This window comes from Ochotona curzoniae, unplaced genomic scaffold (assembly GCF_017591425.1).
Source record: "Ochotona curzoniae isolate NIBS_2020 unplaced genomic scaffold, NIBS_Ocur_1.0 contig_65, whole genome shotgun sequence".
In the NCBI taxonomy this organism is placed as follows: Eukaryota; Metazoa; Chordata; class Mammalia; order Lagomorpha; family Ochotonidae; genus Ochotona; species Ochotona curzoniae.
In genome coordinates, this window is record NW_024466508.1 from 246,109 (window position 1) to 267,109 (window position 21,001).

General features: G+C 61.7%; 3 protein-coding genes across 4 annotated transcripts; 2 read left to right on the top strand and 1 right to left on the bottom strand.

The window, feature by feature from the left end:
* Positions 1–12,412: 12,412 nt before the first annotated feature.
* SLC52A2 (solute carrier family 52 member 2) lies at positions 12,413–14,419 on the bottom strand. Of its 2 annotated transcripts, none has more exons than XM_040991625.1 (4): positions 14,018–14,419; positions 13,063–13,439; positions 12,862–12,985; positions 12,413–12,772 (listed from the first exon to the last, which is right to left on the bottom strand). In XM_040991625.1, exons 1-4 carry the CDS (start codon positions 14,144–14,146, stop codon positions 12,560–12,562), a joined length of 843 nt encoding a protein of 280 aa, XP_040847559.1. In that variant the 5' UTR covers positions 14,147–14,419; the 3' UTR covers positions 12,413–12,559. The 2 variants fall into 2 exon arrangements, with proteins under 2 accessions (XP_040847559.1, XP_040847558.1); XM_040991624.1 differs by having other exon boundaries at positions 13,063–13,930; positions 14,017–14,419.
* A 129-nt stretch (positions 14,420–14,548) lies between these two features.
* Positions 14,549–16,968, top strand: FBXL6 (F-box and leucine rich repeat protein 6). Its single transcript, XM_040991623.1, has 9 exons — positions 14,549–14,874; positions 14,956–15,114; positions 15,220–15,283; positions 15,472–15,603; positions 15,688–15,795; positions 15,877–15,990; positions 16,104–16,335; positions 16,416–16,662; positions 16,778–16,968. The coding sequence occupies exons 1-9, from the start codon at positions 14,549–14,551 to the stop codon at positions 16,926–16,928; spliced, it is 1,533 nt and encodes a 510-aa protein (XP_040847557.1). The 3' UTR covers positions 16,929–16,968.
* Positions 16,969–17,492: 524 nt separating this feature from the next.
* On the top strand, positions 17,493–19,767 carry TMEM249 (transmembrane protein 249). The gene is made up of 5 exons (XM_040991584.1): positions 17,493–17,624; positions 18,442–18,536; positions 18,626–18,821; positions 19,410–19,495; positions 19,588–19,767. The coding sequence occupies exons 1-5, from the start codon at positions 17,507–17,509 to the stop codon at positions 19,765–19,767; spliced, it is 675 nt and encodes a 224-aa protein (XP_040847518.1). The 5' UTR covers positions 17,493–17,506.
* The last annotated feature ends 1,234 nt before the right edge of the window (positions 19,768–21,001 follow it).

Genomic DNA, 21,001 nt, shown 5'->3' on the forward strand with positions numbered 1-21,001 from the left:
TCACACCACCCCAGGCGCTCCTGCAAGATCCTACCTGCAGTGGCCACTGCCAGAGACCAGCTGCAGCCGAGTTCAGGACTCACGAGGGTGCGTGGATGAGGCACAAAGAGGAACAAAACGGACCAAAATTCCAGGATCATAGCGGACAATGCGAGAAAGCTGTCCCCTTTATTCATACAGAAGCAGTCACAAACTCACAGACTCTTTACGTCACGGTCAAGTAGGTGTTTCTAAGGATAATTCTGCCGTTTGTTTCACCTTAAAGCAGGATGTTATCCATCCTACCCTGTGGTCAGGAAGTTCTCAATAGATGGTGCATACCAATCAGTAACACATTCCTACCACAATCCTCATTCTACAACTGAATCTTGAATCAGTTAAGGGAGGAAGTGCATCACAGGGGGAGGGACCTAAGTAAAGATCAAACAGGGAAAGCACTCTTCCGATAGAATCCCACCAATCCAGGGACTCAGCCCTTGATTAGCACATGGCCGATGGGGGCAGCCGGGACAGCAAGGACAGTAAAAGGCCCCTTTGTGACATTATCAGCAGCATCAACTTCCAAGCTCACTGGTAGTAAACATTAACTCCGCAGTGGCAGACAATGCCTGAACAGATTACAGCAATCTCAGTGGGGTTGTCCGGTGTCCACGCAGAGGGCTGGAGCTGCCTTCAGGTGGATGCAGAGACACCCGGGCCCTGCCGTGCAGCGGGACATTCCCTGCGGCCCTGCCTGCAATGGAACAGTTCTCTTCACACCTTGTGTCCTCCACACCCACCGCACAGACCCAGCATCCCTCCCCCAGGCTGGATCTTCTCCGCTCCTGCAGCTGCCTGGGAGCTGACCTGCTGGACCCTGGCCCTGCCGGGCACTGCTCAGCCCAGGGTAACAGGTTCACCCTGGAAGTCAGCAAGGGCCCCCAGGGAGGAAATGTGGCTCCCAGGAGACCTGGCAGGGTGGAGCTGGTGACACAGTTGCAGTGGGTCGTGGCCGGGAACAGCAGGTTAAGCTGTGCCATCATTCCCAGAGTCCCAAAGACTACTTCCCATCGTGGTGCTCAGGCCCTGCACCCACACAGGAGACACAGATGACAGCTCAGTCCTGGTCAGTGGGGACATTTGGAATGAACCAACAGATGGAAGATCTCTCTCTACTTCTGCCTTTCCAATAAATACAAAAACTAGAATCTTTTTCAATTGAAAAAAGAAGACATTGGGCCTGGCGAGGTAGCCTAGTGGCTAAACTCCTTGCCTTGAACCCACTGGGATCCTATATGGACACCAGTGTGTGTCCCAGGCCACTCCACTTCCCATCCAGCTCCCTGCTTGTGGCCTGAGAAAGCAGTGGGGGACGGCCCAGAAGCCTTGGGATCCTGCACCCGTGTGGGAGACCCAGAAGAGCTCCAGGCTCCCAGCTTCGGATCGGCACAGCACTGGCCATTGCAGTCATTTGGGGAATGAATCATCGGATGGAAATGTTAGAGTCCGGGCCGGAACTCCCCCCGGACATTAGGTGCGAGCTAGTCAGCCCCCAGAAAACAACAGAGTCTCTCTGGTAATGCGAAAAGCAAACAGAGTTTATTGTGCCAGCATGCTGGGGTCAGATCGTGCTTGGGGCACACAGGCCAGCCAAGCAGATCAGACCCCGACTTAACATAAGGCTGGAGATTATATACCCCGTCTTGGCTGTAACATATATCAAAGTCAACTCAAAAGTAACAAATTTAGGTGCAAGCAATCTGTTCCATTCTCACACTCATTATTTACGTTCCCACACTTATTGTTTACATTCCCACACTTATTATTTACGGCTCATCCCATCCTGACACCCTTGTCTTTATGGCTCCTCCAGTCTTTTATGGCTCCTCCCGTCCCTGGGGCCGGGGGAACTGTGCCCATGCCTTTCTGTACCTGGGTTAGATGGTAGATAAAGAAACAAGGGAGACAGATTTATCACTAAAGTAGAGCTTTCCCACAGTTCAGGCGCCTTCTGACCTAGCGAAGTAGTGGCTTCTCACCCAAAAGGGCCTAATATCACCTAACACTAATATTCTTAACATTTTAACATAGTAACATTATACCAATACTCTAACAGAAGATCTTCCTCTCAGTCTCTCCTCCTCTCTGTATATCCTCTTTTCAATAAATAAATAAACAAATCTAAAAAAAAGCATCTGTTTTAAAAAAGAAAAAAGGCAGTGTCAGCACGTGTGCTCCTTAAGGTCATCCAGGAACAGCGGGTGCCAGCCTGGCTTGTTCTGGCCGACACTGGGCCAGAGCCACCGTCATGGCGGCTGGGATTGAGGTAAGGCTGGGCTGCGGGCATCATCTCCAGCAAGGCCCTGTGGGGCTAGACGGTGTGGCTGGAGCAGCGGAACGGGGAGGGGTGTGCCCAGAGTGGGCAGGCAGAGCAGGACAGGGTGACCAGTGGCCCTCACTGAGCGGAACGTCAGGCTCCATGATTGTTAGTTATTTAAAAGAGTGTAAGAGTTCTAGTTCTAGGTTATAGGATATTAAGATACTTTACGCGCAGCTAATTCCCGCAATCTGGTTCTTTACCGTGAGCTGAAAACACCAGACGCAATGACATATCTTAGGAAGTTTATTCCAGCGAGGCAGGAACAGGGGAAGGGGAACAGGAAAGAGGGAGGCGGGGAGCAAGGAAGAAGAGAGAGAGAGAGAGAGAGAGAGAGAGAGAGAGAGAAAGAGAGAGAACTGAGTGGGGCAGGTACAGGGAAGGGGAGGGAAGGGGGGTAAGAAGGAGAGAGAGAGAGGAAGAGCAGGGGAGAGGAACCGAGAAGAGAGAGCAAGAGAGAACAAGAGAGAAAGAGAGAAAGAAGGAGCGAACCGCACCTGGGGGCCTTTTTTGTCTGCCAGGTGTGGGGGGCGGGGATTGGGAGGGATTGAGGTCAAGGCCCCAGGGGATTGGTGCCTGCAGGTGAATGCCTGGGGATGATTGGTGAGTGGGCGGGGTTGGGGAAGGGGCTGGGAGATTGGGGGTGGGATTCTCAGGTGGAATGCCAGGTTACATCTGATTGGTGGATGGCTGGACTGGCGCGAATTCTGTGAGCTGTGAGGAAGAAGGAATGGCGCAGGGTCCAGGGTGGGATATTGGAATAAGTCCTTACAATGATGACCATGCTGCGGTCACCTCGAGCAGACGTTGCATCCGCGAATGCGCTCCACAGACCACCCGGACCTTGTCTCAGGGCACAGAAGCTCATACAAAGCTTGGGGCCACCACCTTGCACCCCCGTGGGTGCCACACACCCTGAATGCTGCCCACCCCCCATGTAAGTGGCCTGACGGCTCTATCGGACACGGCCCCAGTGACTCTGCACCTTGGGCAGGGCAGACCCACCTGCTGGGGGAGCCGCCAGGTGACCTGTGCTATGTGCCCCCGACAGCTCGGAACCCCCTAGGCGGATGCTCACCCACCCTGGGCCTGGGCAGCATCCCGGCAAGCTGACCCAGCCTGCTGCTCCCACTGGGCTGTCCTGCCTCCCTCTGAGCCCTGGCCGCCTGCGCTCTGTCCACTGGCCTGACATTCGCCTCTGTCCACATGTCCCCAGTGTCTGCATGCATGAGAAGGCCAGGGGCTGTGGCCTGCCCTCAACCCATGAGGCAGCGCCATGCCCCTTGGTCAGTGTGGGACCCACTGCCTCTGGTCACCAGCCCTGCCCTCTTCCTGCCAGACTTGCTTCCTCCACCCAGCGTCCTGGATCGCAATGCAGTCTTGTCCACACCCACTGGCACCCACAGGATCACTGGCCCCTGGCCTAGACGTCACAGCAGGACCTGCTAAGAGCCCGACTTGAGGCCTTGCATCCTCCCAGGCTCAGCCTGTGCTCTGCTGTTTACAATTGAGTTCTCTGTGACCTTGAACTCACAGGCCAGGCCAGCCATTCTGCACGTAGCAAGGCCCACGGGGGGGGGGGGGGGGCAGCGTTTGTGGCCAGAGGCCAGGGAGTGGACGCAGCCCTGCCGCCTGCCCAGAGCCTGGGGCTCTAGGCTGGGTAGGGAGGAGCCGTTTCCTGGGGCCCTGTGACCCAGCTCCCACCACCTGCAGGGCCTCCAGGCCTACGCCCCACACTCTGGATTCCCTTTGGTCTCCGGATCTGCCACAAACGGGGACCCACATGCTGATGCGAGGGAGATAGGCCACCCCAGACTTGGGACTCATGGGAAAGCAGAAATTCTTTTTTAAAAGATGGAATTTGTTTCTTGTTTGAAAGGCAGAGTTACAAAGAGAGGCTTTCCATCTGCTGTTTCAATCCCATAACAGCCAAGACTGAGTGAGTCCAGAGCCAGAGCCAGGAGCCTCTTCCAGGTCTCCCACATGGGTGCAGTGCCAGGCAGTGCCTCGTCACCATGCCAAGTACTCAGTGAGTGTCTCAGGCCGACACGTCTGTAGCCACTCCGGCAGCAGAGGACACAGGAACAGGGTGTCCAAGACTGCTTAACTCCTCAAAGACAGCTCAAACAGCCCTGTCACATAAAGGACAAAAGACTCACATATTGATGGGAGAAGGTGTGGGGGACAGGCGTGGGGGACACGGGCATGGGGCCGGGGTGTGGGAGATGGGCATGGGGCCGGGCTGTGGGGGACGGGCGTGGGGCTGGGGTGTAGGGGACACGGGCGTGGGGCCGGGCTGTGGGGGACGGGTGTGATGGCTGAGGGTGTGGGGGACACGGGCGTGGGGCTGGGGTGTGGGGGACGGGTGTGACGGCTGAGGGTGTGGGGGACAGGCGTGGGGCTGGGGTGTAGGGGACACGGGCGTGGGGCCGGGGTGTGGGGGATGGGTGTGACGGCTGAGGGTGTGGGGGACACGGGCGTGGGGCTGGGGTGTGGGGGACGGGCGTGGGGCCGGGCTGTGGGGGACGGGTGTGACGGCTGAGGGTGTGGGGGACATGGACGTGGGGCTGGGGTGTGGGGGACACAGGTGTGATGGCTGAGGGTTGGGTGCAATGAGCTAAGTCCACACAGACACTGGGCCAGCATCCCATGTTTGAATGCTTCCTCAGGCCTGGCCACTCAGCCAGTCCAGCTCCCAGCTAATGTTGAGTGTGGTGCAGGAGCCTGGGGTCCTGCCCACCCATCCTGGTCCTGGCTCTGGCCCGGCTGAGGCCCTTCCCTGGTGGCCATTGGAGAGGTGAAGTAGCAGACGGGGTTGTTGGTGTCTTCTTCACCTTGGCCCACATTGGCAGGGTCTGGGTACAGCGGGATGAGCCCACAGACCCAAAGAGCCGGGGGTTCTAGAAACCCAGCTTGCTCTTCCACTGGGACTGTAAGTGCAGGCTCCTGGCTTCTCTGCCAGCCCTGGCATTGCCGCGTCTGGGGAATGAACCAGCTGTTAGAAGAGTCTCTTCTCCGCCACTCTGCCTTTCAGACCCCACTGGTGACAGTATAAAACCCAGCAGCAGATGGAGCGATGTAAAACACTGTGCTACTCGTGGCATAGAACATGCATTCCAACAGGAGTGGCACTGAGGAGGGGCAGAGGGCACCCCTAAACCCGCTCAGCTCAGCCTCCTGGGACACGCAGCCCCCAGGAGCTGGCCGGGCTCAGCTCCCCACCCTGCCCAGCACGAGCATCAACAGTGCCCCGATGGCTGCAGCTCTGCCTTCCATACGGCCCAGTCCCCATGCGAAGCACCCCCAAGCCTGCCTTAGCTGAGCCCCAGGGCCCCTCCTGCCCTCCAGGGCCGGTCTGCGATAGCCAGTCCTTTGAACACAGCCTGGCTGCCCATCCTGGTGTGGTAAGAATTAGTCATTAGGAGCCCAGCATGGTGGCCTAGTGGCTAAAGTCCTCGCCTTGAACGCGCCAGGATCCCACATAGTCGCCAGTTCTAATCCCAGCAGCCCCACTTCCCATCCCACTCCCTGCTTGTGGCCTGGGAAAGCAGTGGAGGACGGCCCCAAAGCCTTGGGACCCTGCACCCGTGTGGGATACCCAGAAGAAGTTCCTGGATCCTGGCTTCGGATCAGCATAGCATTGGCCATTGTGCTCACTTGGGGAGTGAATCATCGAATGGAAGATCTTCCTCTCTGTCTCTCCTCTCTGTATATCTGACTTTCCAATAAATAAATAAATCTTAAAAAAAAAAAAAGAATTAATCATTAGTGATGCCCCAAGACGCCCCCAACTCCGCAGCAGGTGCTCTTTGGTGGCACGGTGACGGGCCGGGGAGGGCAGGCAGGGCCCCTGAATTGTGCCACCCAGGGCACAGGGCCAGGGCACATCTGCCAGCATGGATCCACCTCACCTGAGTGGGGAGGAACTGCTGACTGACGGAGCACTGCCAAGAGGCTCAGGACGGCAGGAGGTGAGGGTCCAGCCCTTAGCCTCCGCTCAGGGCAGCCCCACGAGGCAAGGAGGGCGGTGCCCTCATGCAGGGGCCTGCCCTGTGACAGCAGCTACCACAGCCCAGGAGCCGGAGCCTGGTCTGCCTCTCCACTGACCTCTGCCCCGGACCACAGTACCAGGAGCCCTGGAGGCTTCAAAGGGCACAGCTGCCAAGTGGTGGGCGAGTCCTGGGAGGTCCGAGAACTTCTGGAGGGACACGCTGCGGGCGGATCTTGGGCACGGCTCGGGACTTGCTCGGGGTCATGACTCCGCCGCCACCACCATGTTGGGGAGCAGAGTCCAGGCACGCCTGTGGAACACGGGTATGGGAACCGCTCAGCCACGGTGCTGTGGCTCGGAGAACTGGCGCTTGACTTGGCCGCCTTAAACTAGACTTTCCTATTTTAAATGAGCTTCTAGATGTTCGCTTTGAGCGTTCTTTTTTCCTTTCAGTTACACTGCCTTTATCTAAAATTTCTTTTCTAAAAAAAAAAAAAATTGCAAAGCCTAGCGCCCTGGCCTAGCGGCTAAAGTCCTCGCCTTGAACACGCCGGGATCCCATATGGGTGCCGGTTCTAATCCCGGCTGCTCCACTTCCCATCCAGCTCCCTGCTTGTGGCCTGGGAAAGCAGTGGAGGACAGCCCAAAGCCTTGGGACCCTGCACCCGTGTGGGAGATCTGGAAGAAGCTCCTGGCTCCTGGCTTCGGATTGGCGTAGCTCCGGCTGTTGTGGTCACTTAGGGAGTGAATGATTGGATTAAATGTTTTCTGTATATCTGATTGTGCAATCAAAATAAAATAAAAAGCTTCTTAAATAAATTCATTAATTAAATTGCTGCGGCCGACATCTCCTGGACCCTATCATGGGACAATTCCACCGTCTCGCCTGCAGGCTGGTCACAAGAATGCTTGAGTGATTGCCAGAAATGTTTGCTCGGCTATCTGCGCAAACTTTCAGGAATTGAGAGTCTCAGGCCATCCCCGCAACTGCAGCTTCCTGGTAGTGTGTCCCCAAGAGGTTGAACAACGCCGTATGGAGAGATAGACAAGCCCCCGGGAGTGAGGGTGGACATGTACAGAGCACCAGACAATAGTGTAAAGACAGCAGCATTTTCACAATAAAGCGGCATTCTCCTTACACGAATGACCCGCTGTCTGTTGTCTTTTTCCCATCAGCTCGGGGAACGCGGTGGCGTGGGCAGCACTGGCATCCGGAGGGCCCAGCTGATCTAGAAAGACAGCATTCGACGAAGGGTCGTCCTGGGAGGCTGCCCAGCCGCGCGGCAGGCAAAGGGATGAACTGTGTACATGTTCTATTTCTAGTTAAAATGGGGAGCGCTGTTGGTCAGAACAGGCTGGCCAGAGGAGTAAAGGAATTACTTCAGCAACAAGGAACAGAAGTTAAGACTAGAACTTTACAAAAGTTTGTTCAGGCAATTCAAGCAAGGCTTATTAAAAAAAGAGAGAGAAAAGAAAGTGTTGTGTAACTTAACAAAAACACTCTGATACAGAGTGGTCTGGATCCACTGTCAAATGAACCTACAGCATGAGGTGAGCCTCTGTGAGCTGTCTTAGAAAGCGTCTCGAGGTTAAGGTACGTGGAAGAAGAGGTTGGCGAGCGCAAAGGGTTTGAGCGTTACGTCTCTGCTCTGACGTGTTCGCTGACTGTCCATGTTTGTTTAGTCGTTTATCTTGCTGTTCTGTTATTTTTGTCCGAACAAAAGCTATATTTTGTCTTAATACTCTTTCTCCAGTTTTATCTCTGTCTTGAATTGTTTAGTTGTTGCTCTGAACTGGGTGCGTGTGACTGACTGACAGACGAGATGGGACGGAGCACGACTGACCCCCTTTCTCCTGGTACATAGTTCTACAGAGGTCTAACAGATTGAACAGGCCCTGCCGGACCAGACTCCCCACCTCCGCCGGGGAAAGGGTTGCATGACGTTTCCTTACTGTTTGATCTTCAGCTTACAGTGTTGTGCTGGCACAGGTCTAACATACAGTATTCAACATGTTCAGTTAAATGCTAAAGGTAATTTTTGTTTAACTCATTTAGACCTCTAACTTCTTCAGAGTTCTAAACCAAGTCTCATGGCTTTGAAAGTTCTAGCAGGATCCTGGAACTCTCAAAGACGAAGACAGAATTTGGATAACATAATTGTCATTTAAAATAATTTGGATTATAATCTCACAATATTATAAAATCATGCTAAATTTGTTGCATCATATATGCTATTAAAGAATGCATATTGATGTTTATGTCATTGGTTGAAATGTTTCCTAATCATGAAATTGATCACACTGTAAATCATTTCTTTTTAAAGATTTATTTTTATTATTTTTTCATTGGAAAGGCAGATATACAGAGAGGAGAGACAGAGAGGAAGATCTTCCATCCGATGATTCACTCCCCAAGTGAGCGCAACGGGCCGATACTATGCCGATCCAAAGCCAGGAGCCTCTTCCGGGTCTCCCACACGGGTGCAGGTTCCCAAAGCTTTGGGCTGTCCTCGACTGCTTTCCCAGGCCACAGGCAGGGAGCTGGAAGGGAAGCGGGGCTGCCGGGATTAGAACCGGCGCCCATATGGGATCCCGGGCGTGCAAGGCGAGGACCTTTAACCACTTGTGCCACCGCGCCGGGCCCTGTAAATCATTTCTTGTGATTTACAAGAAGCATGTGAGATTTTGCCTTACAGGAAAACAACAAATTCGCTAAAAATGCAGACTGAAATTCATTACGATGTGTGTAACTTCTGAATTCTGCCTTTAAGACAATGGGATTGAATGCCTGCGAGAAACAGTGAGTTTTAACATCTCTCTTTTTTATTTTATTATTTATTTTTATTACAAAGTCAGATACACAGAGAGGAGCGACAGAGAGGAAGATCTTCCGTCCGATGGTTCACTGCCTAAGTGACCACAACAGCCGGTGCTGCGCCGATCCGAAGCCAGGATCCAGGAGCCTCCTCCAGGTCTTCGATGCGGATGCAGGGTCCCAAGGCTTTGGGCCGTCCTTGACTGCTTTCCCAGGCCACAAGCAGGGAGCTGGATGGGAAGTAGAGCAGCTGGGATTAGAACTGGCGCCCATATGGGATTCCGGGGCGTTCAAGGCGAGGACTTTAGCTGCTAGGCCACACGGCCGGGCCCTTAACATCTCTTTTTAAGTTATTTTCATCTTACTGAAAACTAAACCTGCTAACCAACTTCAGTAAATCCCTAACTAGTCTCCAAGACAACAGCCAAACTGAAGTTTTTTCTGCTCTCTTGACTTCAATAAAACAGGAGAAGGCGCAGCACCGGCCATTGTTGCACTCACTTGGGGAGTGAATCATCAGACAGAAGATCTTCCTCTCTATCTCTCATCCTCTCTGTATATCTGACATTCCAAGAAAAATAAATTAATCTTAAATAAACAAACCCCCTTGAGTCGGACGCTCAGACCATGCCCGCACTGGGGATCCTGGGGGGTGGGTGGCTGTCTTCCATCCCAAGTTGCAGAGACATTAGGGACGCCGGCTGTGGCTTCTCCCCTGGTCTCCTCAATCCCCCAGATACTGGAATTTAAAAAGAGAACATGGAAATAGTTCACCTACCTCCCTGTAGGCCTTGAGCTTAATCATCCTAATCAACTATGCAAAAATCACAAAAAGTAAAAATTACAGGACCCGGCACAACAGTGTAGTGGTTACGGTCCTAACCTTGGATGCGCTGGAATCCCATATGGGTGCTGGTTCTAATCCCGGCTGCTCCACTTCCCATCCAGCTCCCTGCTTGTGGCCTGGGAAAGCAGTGGAGGACGGCCCAAAGCCTTGGGACCCTGCACCTGTGTGGGAGACCCGGAAGAGGCTCCTGGCTTCAGATCGGCATAGCATCGGCCGTTGCGCTTACTTGGGGAGTGAATCATCGGATGGAAGATCTTCCTCTCTGTCTCTCCTCCTCTCTGCACATCTGCCTAACCAATAAAAATAAATAAAAACTACAACAACAAAAAACAGGCAGGATGAGGAAGTCCCTGCGTCTCCTGCTATCCAGGAGCTGTGGGCTCAGGACAGGCCTTCTCTCCACAGCTCACACATGCGCACACAGTCCCCAGCCCTTCCCTCCCTCAGCTCACACATGCGCACACAGTCCCCAGCCCTTCCCCTCAGCTCACACATGCGCACACAGTCCCCAGCCCTTCCCCTCAGCTCACACATATGCACACAGCCCCCAGCCCTTCCCTCCCTCAGCTCACACATGTGCACACGGCCCCCAGCCCTTCCCTCCCTCAGCTCACACATGCGCACACGGCCCCCAGCCCTTCCCTCCTTCAGCTCACACATGTGCACACGGCCCTCAGCCCTTCCCTCCCTCAGCTCACACATGTGCACACGGCCCTCAGCCCTTCCCTCCCTCAGCTCACACATGTGCACACGGCCCCCAGCCCTTCCCTCCCTCAGCTCACACATGAGCACACGGCCCCCAGCCCTTCCCTCCCTCAGCTCACACATGAGCACACGACCCCCAGCCCTTCCCCTCGGCTCACACATGCGCACACGGCCCCCAGCCCTTCCCTCCCTCAGCTCACACATGTGCACACGGCCCCCAGCCCTTCCCCTCGGCTCACACATGAGCACACGGCCCCCAGCCCTTCCCCTCAGCTCATACATGTGCACCCGGCCCCCAGCCCTTCCCTCCCTCAGCTCACACATGTGCACACGGCCCCCAGCCCTTCCCTCCCTCAGCTCATACATGTGCACACGGCCCTCAGCCCTTCCCTCCCTCAGCTCACACATGTGCACACGGCCCCCAGCCCTTCCCTCCCTCAGCTCATACATGTGCACACGGCCCTCAGCCCTTCCCTCCCTCAGCTCACACATGTGCACCCGGCCCCCAGGCCTTCCCCTCAGCTCACACATGAGCACACGGCCCCCAGGCCTGCTCTCCCTCAGCTCACACATGTGCACACGGCCCCCAGCCCTTCCCTCCCTCAGCTCACACATGTGCACACGGCCCCCAGCCCTTCCCTCCCTCAGCTCATACATGTGCACCCGGCCCCCAGCCCTTCCCTCCCTCAGCTCACACATGTGCACACGGCCCCCAGCCCTTCCCTCCCTCAGCTCACACATGTGCACACGGCCCCCAGCCCTTCCCTCCCTCAGCTCACACATGTGCACACGGCCCCCAGCCCTTCCCTCCCTCAGCTCACACATGTGCACCCGGCCCCCAGCCCTTCCCTCCCTCAGCTCACACATGTGCACACGGCCCCCAGCCCTTCCCCTCAGCTCATACATGTGCACACGGCCCCCAGCCCTTCCCTCCCTCAGCTCACACATGTGCACCCGGCCCCCAGGCCTGCTCTCCCACTCTGAGTGCACAGGACATCTGGACCTTCTTTTTCACTGTTGTGCGTGTACAGACAGTCCCTAAGCTTTCTCTCCAACAGTCACTCACACACACATACACACAGGGTTCTCTGATCACTGGCCAAGGGGAAGGAATCAGGAAGGGCCTGGGGGGTGGAGAGCAGAGCTCAAGGACAGGGGCTTACAGGGGTGGGACTGGAGCGGAAGAGGAGGGTCAGCAGGGAGCCACTGCGCCAACACCCCGTCTTGTCCTGCAGCCGTTCCACAGTCAACTTCTGAGGCTCCCACCGGCCTGCCAGCCACGCCCCACGAAGGGACTTCCTCAGGCTGTCAGCAATGGCCATCTGGACCCCCACAGCAGGCCCCAGTGGTCAGATCCTGCCCTGGGCACCCTCCCACTCGGCCAAGATGGTAGTGGGGAAGAGGGATGTCTGAATGCCTCGTGCCCCCAGCTCAGGCCCAGTGTGGGAGAGAGCCTGGGCCAGCGGCTGGTGTGCGGGGTCCCGAGCATTGGGAGGCCCCGAGACCAACCAGCCTGGGGACCCCAGCCCCCTCCTCAGAGCAGGTTCTGCAGGTGCACACAAGCGGAGGCCCAGGCGTCTCGGGACCAGGGGAAGCGGTGTGGCCACAGCTGCCTGCCTGAATGTGGGGGTCTCTCAGCTTCATCGTAGGAGCTGCCCCCGGTCCCAGGAGGGGAGCTCACAGCAGGCACTGGACTTGAAGCGCCAATGTTTATTGTGCAAACCCCAGCAGGCTGTCCCGGGTCACGGGTGCCCAAGGAGTGTGCAGGTGAGGGGCCCCCAGCTTATCCGGAGGCAGAAGGCACTGGAAGGAAGGAGGGAGTGAGGCGCCCCCTGTCGGAGGGGGTCAGGATGTGCACTGGTCCACACAGTCCTGTCCACTGCGGAACACGCGCAAGACACTGGTCGGTGGGAACATGGCGACGGCCCCGAGCAGCGAGCCCACTTGGATGGCCACGCCAGCCGCCAGCAGGGCCAGCCGCCCTCCGCCATGCAGCAGGGAGCTGACCGCCACCTTCACGTAGGAGAATACGGCCGCACAAAGCACCCACGCCAGCACCTGGGGGGACATGGGGCAGCCACCTGAGCACATGCCACCCGCCCTGGGGAGCGACCCGCCGGGCTCCCTCTGGACACCCCCACACTCACCACGATGACCACCCCTGCAGAGGTGCCCACCAGCGGGGGGCAGGGACTCTGGCTTGCCAGCACCATCAGGTAGGCCCCGAAGAGCATGCCCAGCAGAGAGAGTGCCCCCAGTCCTGCCAGGGACCTGGTGGGAGAGGGCAGGGACTCAGGACCCGCCCGCAGTCCCCCACACCCCTCTCGCCCAGGTGTGCCCCCCTGCACCTGCACAGTACAGCCATGGCCAGGAAACAAGCGAGGGGGTTGGCGGCGCTGCCCAGCACCACAGCCAGGTGGTAGGCCAGGCGCCCGTAGGGCAGGGAGGAGAAGCTCTGGATGGCTGGCAGCACGCCGTTGGTCAGTGCGTTGGTGGTGGCCAGCAGGCCGAGCAGGCAGACGGTGCGAGCCGACAGCAGCCGCTGCCCCTCCGGCTCTGGGCTGGCAGCGGGGACGGCTGGCCGCTGCAAGGGAGACACCTCCTCCCCCTCTTCCTCCTCTGCTGCTCCGGGGGTTTCCACCTGCAGGCCGGGCTCTGAGCCCCCAGGAGGGGTGGACCTGGGCAAGGCTGGCAGCAGCTGCAGGAGGCCTTGGAAAGCAGCGGCGGAGGCCACCAGGAGGGCCGTCAGGACCCCGAAGAAGGTGCTGGCCGAGAAGCGCTCTGGGAAATAGAGCGGAGGCCCCTGCGTGCCGTTGGCGGAGGCCGGCAGGCATTCAAGGCGGCCCACACCCTGCACCAGGGCGAGCAGGCAGGGCACCAGGGCGCTGAGGCCCTGGCCCAAGAAGAAAGAGCGCAGGAAGGGAGGCGGCAGGCGGCTCAGAAAGGGCAAAAAGGTGACGTTGGAGGCGCAGCTGGCGCTGGCCAGCACCAGGGTCAGCGTCAGGAAGGCAACCGAGTGGGACTGCCCAGCCACGGGGGCCACGCGGTGCCACAGAGGGGCCAGCAGGGCCGTGCCCACCACGCTCAGCGCCTGCACCACGCGGATGGGGCCGCGCTCGCTCTTGCCCGGGGCCAGCCGGCGCCACACGGTCACCACCAGCAAGCCCAGGTTGCCCAGCGCCACCAGCACGGAGAGGTAGGCGGGCAGGCTCCAACCTGCGGGGAGGAGAGACGGCCGGGTCAGCGCGGGCGTGGGCAGGAGCGCGCCAGCCCGGCCGCCGGCCGCGCCTCCCCGCACTCACCCTCGGGCAGCTGCTTCACCACCACGGGCAGCTGCACCCACACGCCGTTCACGGCGGCCCAGGAGCCCATGCCGAAGAGAGCCACCAGCAGGTGCGTGAGCACCAGCCGGCCCAGCGGGGGCGAGGCCATTGAGCACGGACTCTGGCGGCGGGAAGGCTGCGCTGCGCCCCGACGAAGGCTCGGGCGGCGGACCCCCGCACCCCGGGCGCGCTCCGGCGACCGACGCCCCGACGGCTCCTGCTGCGGAAGGCGGGCAGCCCGGACGGCCGAGGGGCGTGTCCGGCAGGGCGGTCGGGCGCGACCCCGCCCCCCGAAGACTTGCAGAGTCGCCGCCCTCTCCGGCCCAGAGCGCGCGGGAACCGGGACGCGGCCGGCCGGGGCTGGGGCTCGAACCCCCGCGCCTCCCGCGCCATCCGGCCGGAAGTCCGGCCCCGGAAACCTGGGGTGCCGGCGCCCCGCGCGCCCCGGGAGCGCCGGCCGCGGGGCCCCGCCTTTCCGCCGCGCGTCCGGCCCCTTCCGCCGCGCTGCGCCATGGCTCCCGGGGCTGCGCGGCGCGCGCGGCGGCGGACGCGGGGCGCGCGGGGCGCGCGCGGGGCCTGGGCGCGGCCCGGCCGGAGCTGGTGGGAGCGCCTGGCGCCGCGCGGCTCCGAGTGCCACCTGCTGCCGGCCGACAGCATGCTGCTCGTGGTGCCGGGCCCGGGGCCTCGCGCCGCCCCCGCCAAGCCCCGGGCGCGGCCCCGGCTGGAGCCCGCGCAGGGGCCGGACGCCGGCTGGGGCGACCGCCTCCCCCTGGAGATCCTCGTGCACATCTTCGGGCTGCTGGTGGCGGCCGACGGGCCCGTGCCGTTCCTCGGCAGGTAGGCCGTGCGCCCCGGCCGCTCCCGGGGCTGGGGGCCCGCCGAGGCAGGCCGGGACCCGCAGCCGTGCTGTGCCCCCAGGGCCGCGCGCGTGTGCCGCCGCTGGCACGAGGCCGCCTCGCATCCCGCGCTCTGGCACACGGTGACCCTGGCGCCGCCGCCGCCCGGCCGCGCTGCCCAGAGCGGGGTCAAGACGGAGAAGAAGCTGCTGGCTGCTCTGCAGTGGCTCGTGCCCAACCGGTGAGGGGACCCCCGCGCGCGGCCCCGGCCTCCTCCAGTGGGTGCGTGGAGGGGCCGGCGGGCTGTGGGTGCCCCGGCCCTAGCCCCGCCGCCCCGCTGCCCCAGCTTCTCCCAGCTGCAGAGTCTCACGCTGCTCCACTGGAAGAGCCAGGTGCACCCCGTGTTGAAGGTGAGAGCCCCAGGCTTCCCAGTGGGACCCCGCTTCTCCGTCCTTGTCAACGCCTCCCCACGAGATGCCAGGCGAGGGCACCCAGGCAGGCCTGGCCAGGGGACACGAGGTCACGGTGGAGGAGTGGGGTGGGCCTCCTACCCCCGGACCTGCGCCCCCGCCCCAGGCGGCCCGGTGTCTCCCTGCAGCTGGTCAGCGAGCAGTGCCCCAGCCTCACCTTCCTCAAACTGTCCGACTGCCATGGCGTGACCGCGGAGGCCCTGGGCGCGCTGGCCAGAGCCTGCAGCCGCTTGCACAGCCTAGACCTACAACACTCCATGGTGAGCCCTGGCGCCCCGGGGCTGGGGGTGCGCGGAAGGGGTCCCGGCCCGGGTCACCCGCGGCTCCTGTGCTGTGTCCCTCAGGTGGAGTCCGCGGCCGTGCTGACCTTCCTGGAGGAAGCGGGAGCCCGGATGCGCAAGCTGTGGCTGACCTACAGCTCCCAGACCACAGCCATCCTGGGCGCGCTGCTGGTGGGTGTGGCGGGGGCGGAGCTGGGCAGGCGCTGGGGCCCTGCCTGGGCCAGGCTGCCCACCCGCATCCTTGGCCCGCAGGGCGGCCGCTGCCCCCAGCTGCAGGTCCTGGAGCTGAGCACCGGCCTCAGCCGCAACAGCACACCCCTGCAGCTCCCCGTGGAGGGCCTGCAGAAGGGCTGCCCCCAGCTGCAGGTACCTGCTGCCCTGCCGCGCTCCTGGGGAGCCGGGAGGACGCGGGTGGGCGAGCAGGCCAGCCTAGGGCCAACCAGGGCCCGTCCTGTGGCTTGATCTCCGCCTGCCCCTAGGTGCTGAGGCTGCTGAATCTGGTATGGCTGCCCAAGCCGTGTGTGCGGGGGTCCGTGCCCGGGCCTGGCTTCCCCAGCCTCCAGGAGCTCTGCCTGGCCAGCTCTGCCAGCAACTTTGTCAGCAACGAGGTCCTGGGCCGCCTGCTGCACGGCTCACCCGGCCTGCGCCTGTTGGACCTCCGTGGCTGTGCCCGCGTCACACCTGCTGGCCTGCTGGACCTGCCCTGCCAGGGTCCGCGTCCCCTGGGTGGCTGGGAGCTGCGGGAGCAAGGAGCCCCCCTGCCCTGGTGCTCATGGCCTGCCTCTTCCCAGAGTTGGAACAGCTGTACCTGGGACTGTATGGCCACTCGGACCGGCTGACCCTGGTCAAGGAGGGCAGCCCCCTGCTGACCCACAAGTGGGCACGCACCCTGCGTGAGCTGGACCTGAGTGGCCAGGGCTTCAGTGAGCAGGACCTGGAGCAGGCCCTGGCCGCCTTCTCGGGCTCCCCGGATGGCTCCCCACCAGCTCTGTGCTCGTTGAACCTCAGGGGCACCCGGGTCACCCCCGGCACGGTCAGGTCAGCACCCCTGCCCGGAGTGGGCAGCCGCTAACGTGAGCCGGCCTTGTGGAGGGGGCTGCGGGAGAAGCTGGTGGCCGATCCTGGGTCCCAGTGGCCTGCGCTGTCCCCATAGCTCTGTGATCGCCAGCTGCCCTGGCCTGCTGCAGCTGAACCTGGAGTCCTGCCGCTGCCTGCCCAGGGGCCTGAAGCGCGCCTACCGAGGCCTGGAGGAGGTCCAGTGGTGCCTGGGGCAGCTGCTCACCAGCTCCCTCTCCCCCAGCTAGGGGGCTGCATGCCCCTGCCTGCCCGCCCGGTTTTGTTACAGTAAAGACAATTTCTAAGGAATTGTGTGTAAGGAACAGAAGCCGTGGGCTTGCCCTCGGCCTGTCCCCATCTCCCCATCTCGGTCGGCGTGTGCCCATGTGCGTGTGTGGGTCCTGCTCGCAGCAGGGCACTGGGCCCCCCAGAAGCCACAGTCCTGTTCTGGGTGGACAGTAGGGCCAGAGAGGCCGCCTGCGCTGAGCCTGGCATGTGTGGTCATCCTGTGGCGGCTCCGCCAGGGAGTGTCCCCTCCGGGGTCCAGACCCCACTGCAAGGCCTGCCCCAGAAAGGGTGGGCAACAGAAGCCACTTCTAGAATCCCTGGGGCTTCTAGAACTCCGCAGGGCCTACTCAGAGGCGTCTCTCCACACGCTCTGCAGCTCGTCCCCTGGCAGCTGCTGTCTCTTAAGCCGCAACCCTACAGAACCTCCTGCCCAAGGTGTGGGTGCGGTGGGCGGTGGGTGGGGCCCGCGGGCAGGCCGCCCCAGGCTGACCACCACCCTCCCACCCAGAGCTCCAAGGGCCGGCTCAGCCACCTGCCCATGAGCTCGGACAGCAGCCACTTCCAGCTCTGGACACTGGGTTTCTTCACCGAGCGCCATTTGGCCAGACGCCTCAAGAGCAACAGCTTCTATCCCTTCACGCAACAGCAGCCTGGGGGTGTGTGGGCAGCCTGGGGGGTGCGTGGGCAGGGGCAGTGTGGGCAGCTGGGTGGTGCGTGGGCAGGGGCAGTGCGGGCAGCCGGGTGGTGCGTGGGCAGGGGCAGTGCGGGCAGCCGGGTGGTGTGTGGCCAGGGGCAGCATGGGCAGTGTGGGCAGCTGGGTGGTGCGTGGGCAGGGGCAGTGCGGGCAGCCGGGTGGTGCGTGGGGAGGGGCAGTGCGGGCAGCCGGGTGGTGTGTGGCCAGGGGCAGCATGGGCAGTGAGGGCAGCTGGGTGGTGCGTGGGCAGGGGCAGTGCGGGCAGCCGGGTGGTGCGTGGGCAGGGGCAGTGCGGGCAGCCGGGTGGTGTGTGGCCAGGGGCAGCATGGGCAGTGTGGGCAGCTGGGTGGTGTGTGGCCAGGGACAGTGTGGGCAGCTGGGTGGTGCATGGGCAGGGGCAGCAGGGGCAGCGTGGGCAGCATGGGCAGCTGGGTGGTGCCTGTGCAGGGTGCAGGCAGCCGGGTGGTGTGTGGCCAGGAGCAGTGTGGGCAGCATGGGCAGCTGGGTAGTGCATGGGCAGGGGCAGTGAGGGCAGCTGGGTGGTGCCTGTGCAGGGTGCGGGCAGCCGGGTGGTGTGTGGACAGGGGCAGTGTGGACAGCCGGATGGTGCGTGGCCAGGGGCAGTGTGGGCAGCTCGGGCAGCCGGGTGGTGCGTGGGCAGGGGTGGTGCGTGTGCAAGGGCGGTGCGGGCAGCCGGGTGGTGCGTGGGCAGGGGTGGTGCGTGTGCAAGGGCAGTGCAGGACGGGGCGGCCTCCGCAGCACTCACGCGCTGCCCGCAGTCTTTGTGCTGGAGTACTACCAGGACACGCTGTGGAAGGGGGCGTTGCTCTTCGTGGTCTGCATCGTGCTGGTCAGCCTGGACTTCATCCGGCAGGTAGACGCGCATGCTCTGGCCCCTGCACCTGCCCTCGGCGAGCGGGGGAGGGAGGGGCCTCACGCATCCCCGCCACGCGGCTCCTGCAGGTGCGCAAGCAGGAGACCTGGGGCTTTCCTGCGTACGGCGTGGGCGTGGGCCTCTGGCTCCTCGTCTCGTCGCTGCCGCGGCGCCGCCTGGTGCTGAACCACCCGCGTGGCATATACCACTTCTCCATCCGCGGCCGTACCGTCTGCCAGGGCCCCATGCACTTGGTCTACGTGCGCCTGGCGCTCAGCTCGGACGGTGACGCCCAGGGCCGGGGTGGGAAGGCAGGCGGGCAGGTGGGCTTCAACCCTCCTGGGCCCAGTCCCCTAAGGCCCACCGGGTACCCTCCTGCCTGCGCCCTTGCTGAGTGCACCCCTGCCTGCGCCCTTGCTGAGTGCACCCCTGCCTGCGCCCTTGCTGAGTGCACCCCCCGCCTGCGCCCTTGCTGAGTGCGCCCCTGCTGAGTGCACCCCTGCTGAGTGCACCCCTGCCTGCGCCCTTGCTGAGTGCACCCCATGCCCACGCCCCTGCCTGCACCCTAAGGCCCACCGGGGTACCCTCCTGCCTGCGCCCTTGCTGAGTGCACCCCCTGCCCGCGCCCCTGCTGAGTGCACCCCTGCCTGCGCCCTTGCTGAGTGCACCCCCTGCCCGCGCCCCTGCCTGCACCCCGAGGCCCTGGCTGAGTGTACCCTCCTGCCTGCGCCCTTGCTGAGTGCACCCCCTGCCTGCGCCCTTGCTGAGTGTACCCTCCTGCCTGCGCCCTTGCTGAGTGCACCCCCTGCCTGCACCCTTGCTGAGTGCACCCCCTGCCCGCGCCCCTGCTGAGTGCACCCCCACCCACGCCAGCCTACGGGAGGTGCTTCTTCAGGCTGGTTCTCAGCGGCCACAAGCTGGAGCCACTGGTGCTGGTGCAGCTGTCGGAGCGCTACGAGGTGGGTCTCGCCGAGGGACCCTGACGGCGGGGCTGGGGCTGCAGGTCCGCGCGCACCGGCTGGGCAGAACCCACCGTCCCCCGCTCCCACAGCAAATCGAGTACCTGGGCCGCCACGTCGCTCAGAAACTCAACATTAACTACTTCGACTACCTGGCCACGTCCTACCGGCACGTGGTCCGCCACCGGCCGCTGGAGGGTGCCTTGGGCCCGGGCATAGCGCAGCGCAAGGTCCGCCTCCACGACCCGCTGGACACCAAAGGGCGAGCATAGCGCACAGCCACCCCCTCCACCGCTCTTGGCGCCTCTGCTCGCAATAAAGCTTCCTCTGCCTCCCTACTGGGTTGTTTGGACGCGGGGCGGGGGCTCCCAATTAAGGGACGCCCCTCCAGGACCTCGGTTGCCCTGGCCACACCTGGCGGCTGCACTGGAGCGCCCTCAGCCCCAGCCAGCCCTCCAGGAGACCGCAGTCTCAGGAGGACAGTCAGCCATCAATGAGCAGCCGGTTGGTCAAGTGCCAGAATCCCCTTGGTCCCTCGTGGGCTGCACCCCAGCTCCCAGTCCAGCGCGCAGTGGGGAGGATCAGAGAGGTGCTGGGTCCCGGGGATGTATCCTGGAACCAGCTGCTGCTGACCCTGGTCGCTGGGCACAAGGCCTGCATGGGGGCTCTGTGCACCTGCCATGTCCCCAGTGCCTGGGGTCTCTTACACCCACCCCACTCGCTGTGCCCCTCTGGCTCCCAGAACCCACTGCTGCCCCCCGTGGCTGTGCTGCTCCGTGTGGCTCTGGAGGCCACCCGAGTGTCTGCAGAACCAGAGCTCAGGACCAGCAGTGTAATCTTTTCCCTGCAAGTGCTGGTATCCTGCATGGACACCAGTTCAAGTCCTGGCTGCTCCACGTCCCATCTGGGTCCCTGCCTGTGGCCTGGAAAAGCTGCAGAAGACGGTCCAAAGCCTTGGGACCTGCACCGGCATCGGAGACCTGGAGGAGCTCCTGGTGCAGTCCTGGCGTTGTGACCATATGAGGAGTGAACCAGTGCTTGGAGGACGCTTTCTGTCTCTGTAATTGTGTTTCTAATAAAAAAACAAATGTTTAATAGAAAAATGGCAAAAAAAAAAAAGTTAGAATAAAACAGCAGGTGCCCCATGAGCCCATGCCTTGGGAAGGAGCCGGGTGGCACCATGATGCCTGCTTGTGGCCCTGTCCAGGGTGCATGGGTGCTTGCAATGCCCCTTGGCAGAGCCGGGCTGCTGGACGCGCTGTGGAGTCCAAGTGAGAGTGGCCACTGATGGCTGGCCCCGACCCCACCAGTGCCCCGCGCCTGCCCAAGGGCGGAGCCCTCCAACAGAGAGCTCGCCAGGACTGGGGGTGTCCTGACAGCCACTTGGAGGAGGGCAGACACCCCAAAACCAGACTTGGAAAAGCATGGCATCAGAGATGAGCAGCAGGAAAGACAGGACTGGAGTCCCCATGTAGGCCTCCAGAGCCAGAGTCCTGGCTAGCAAGG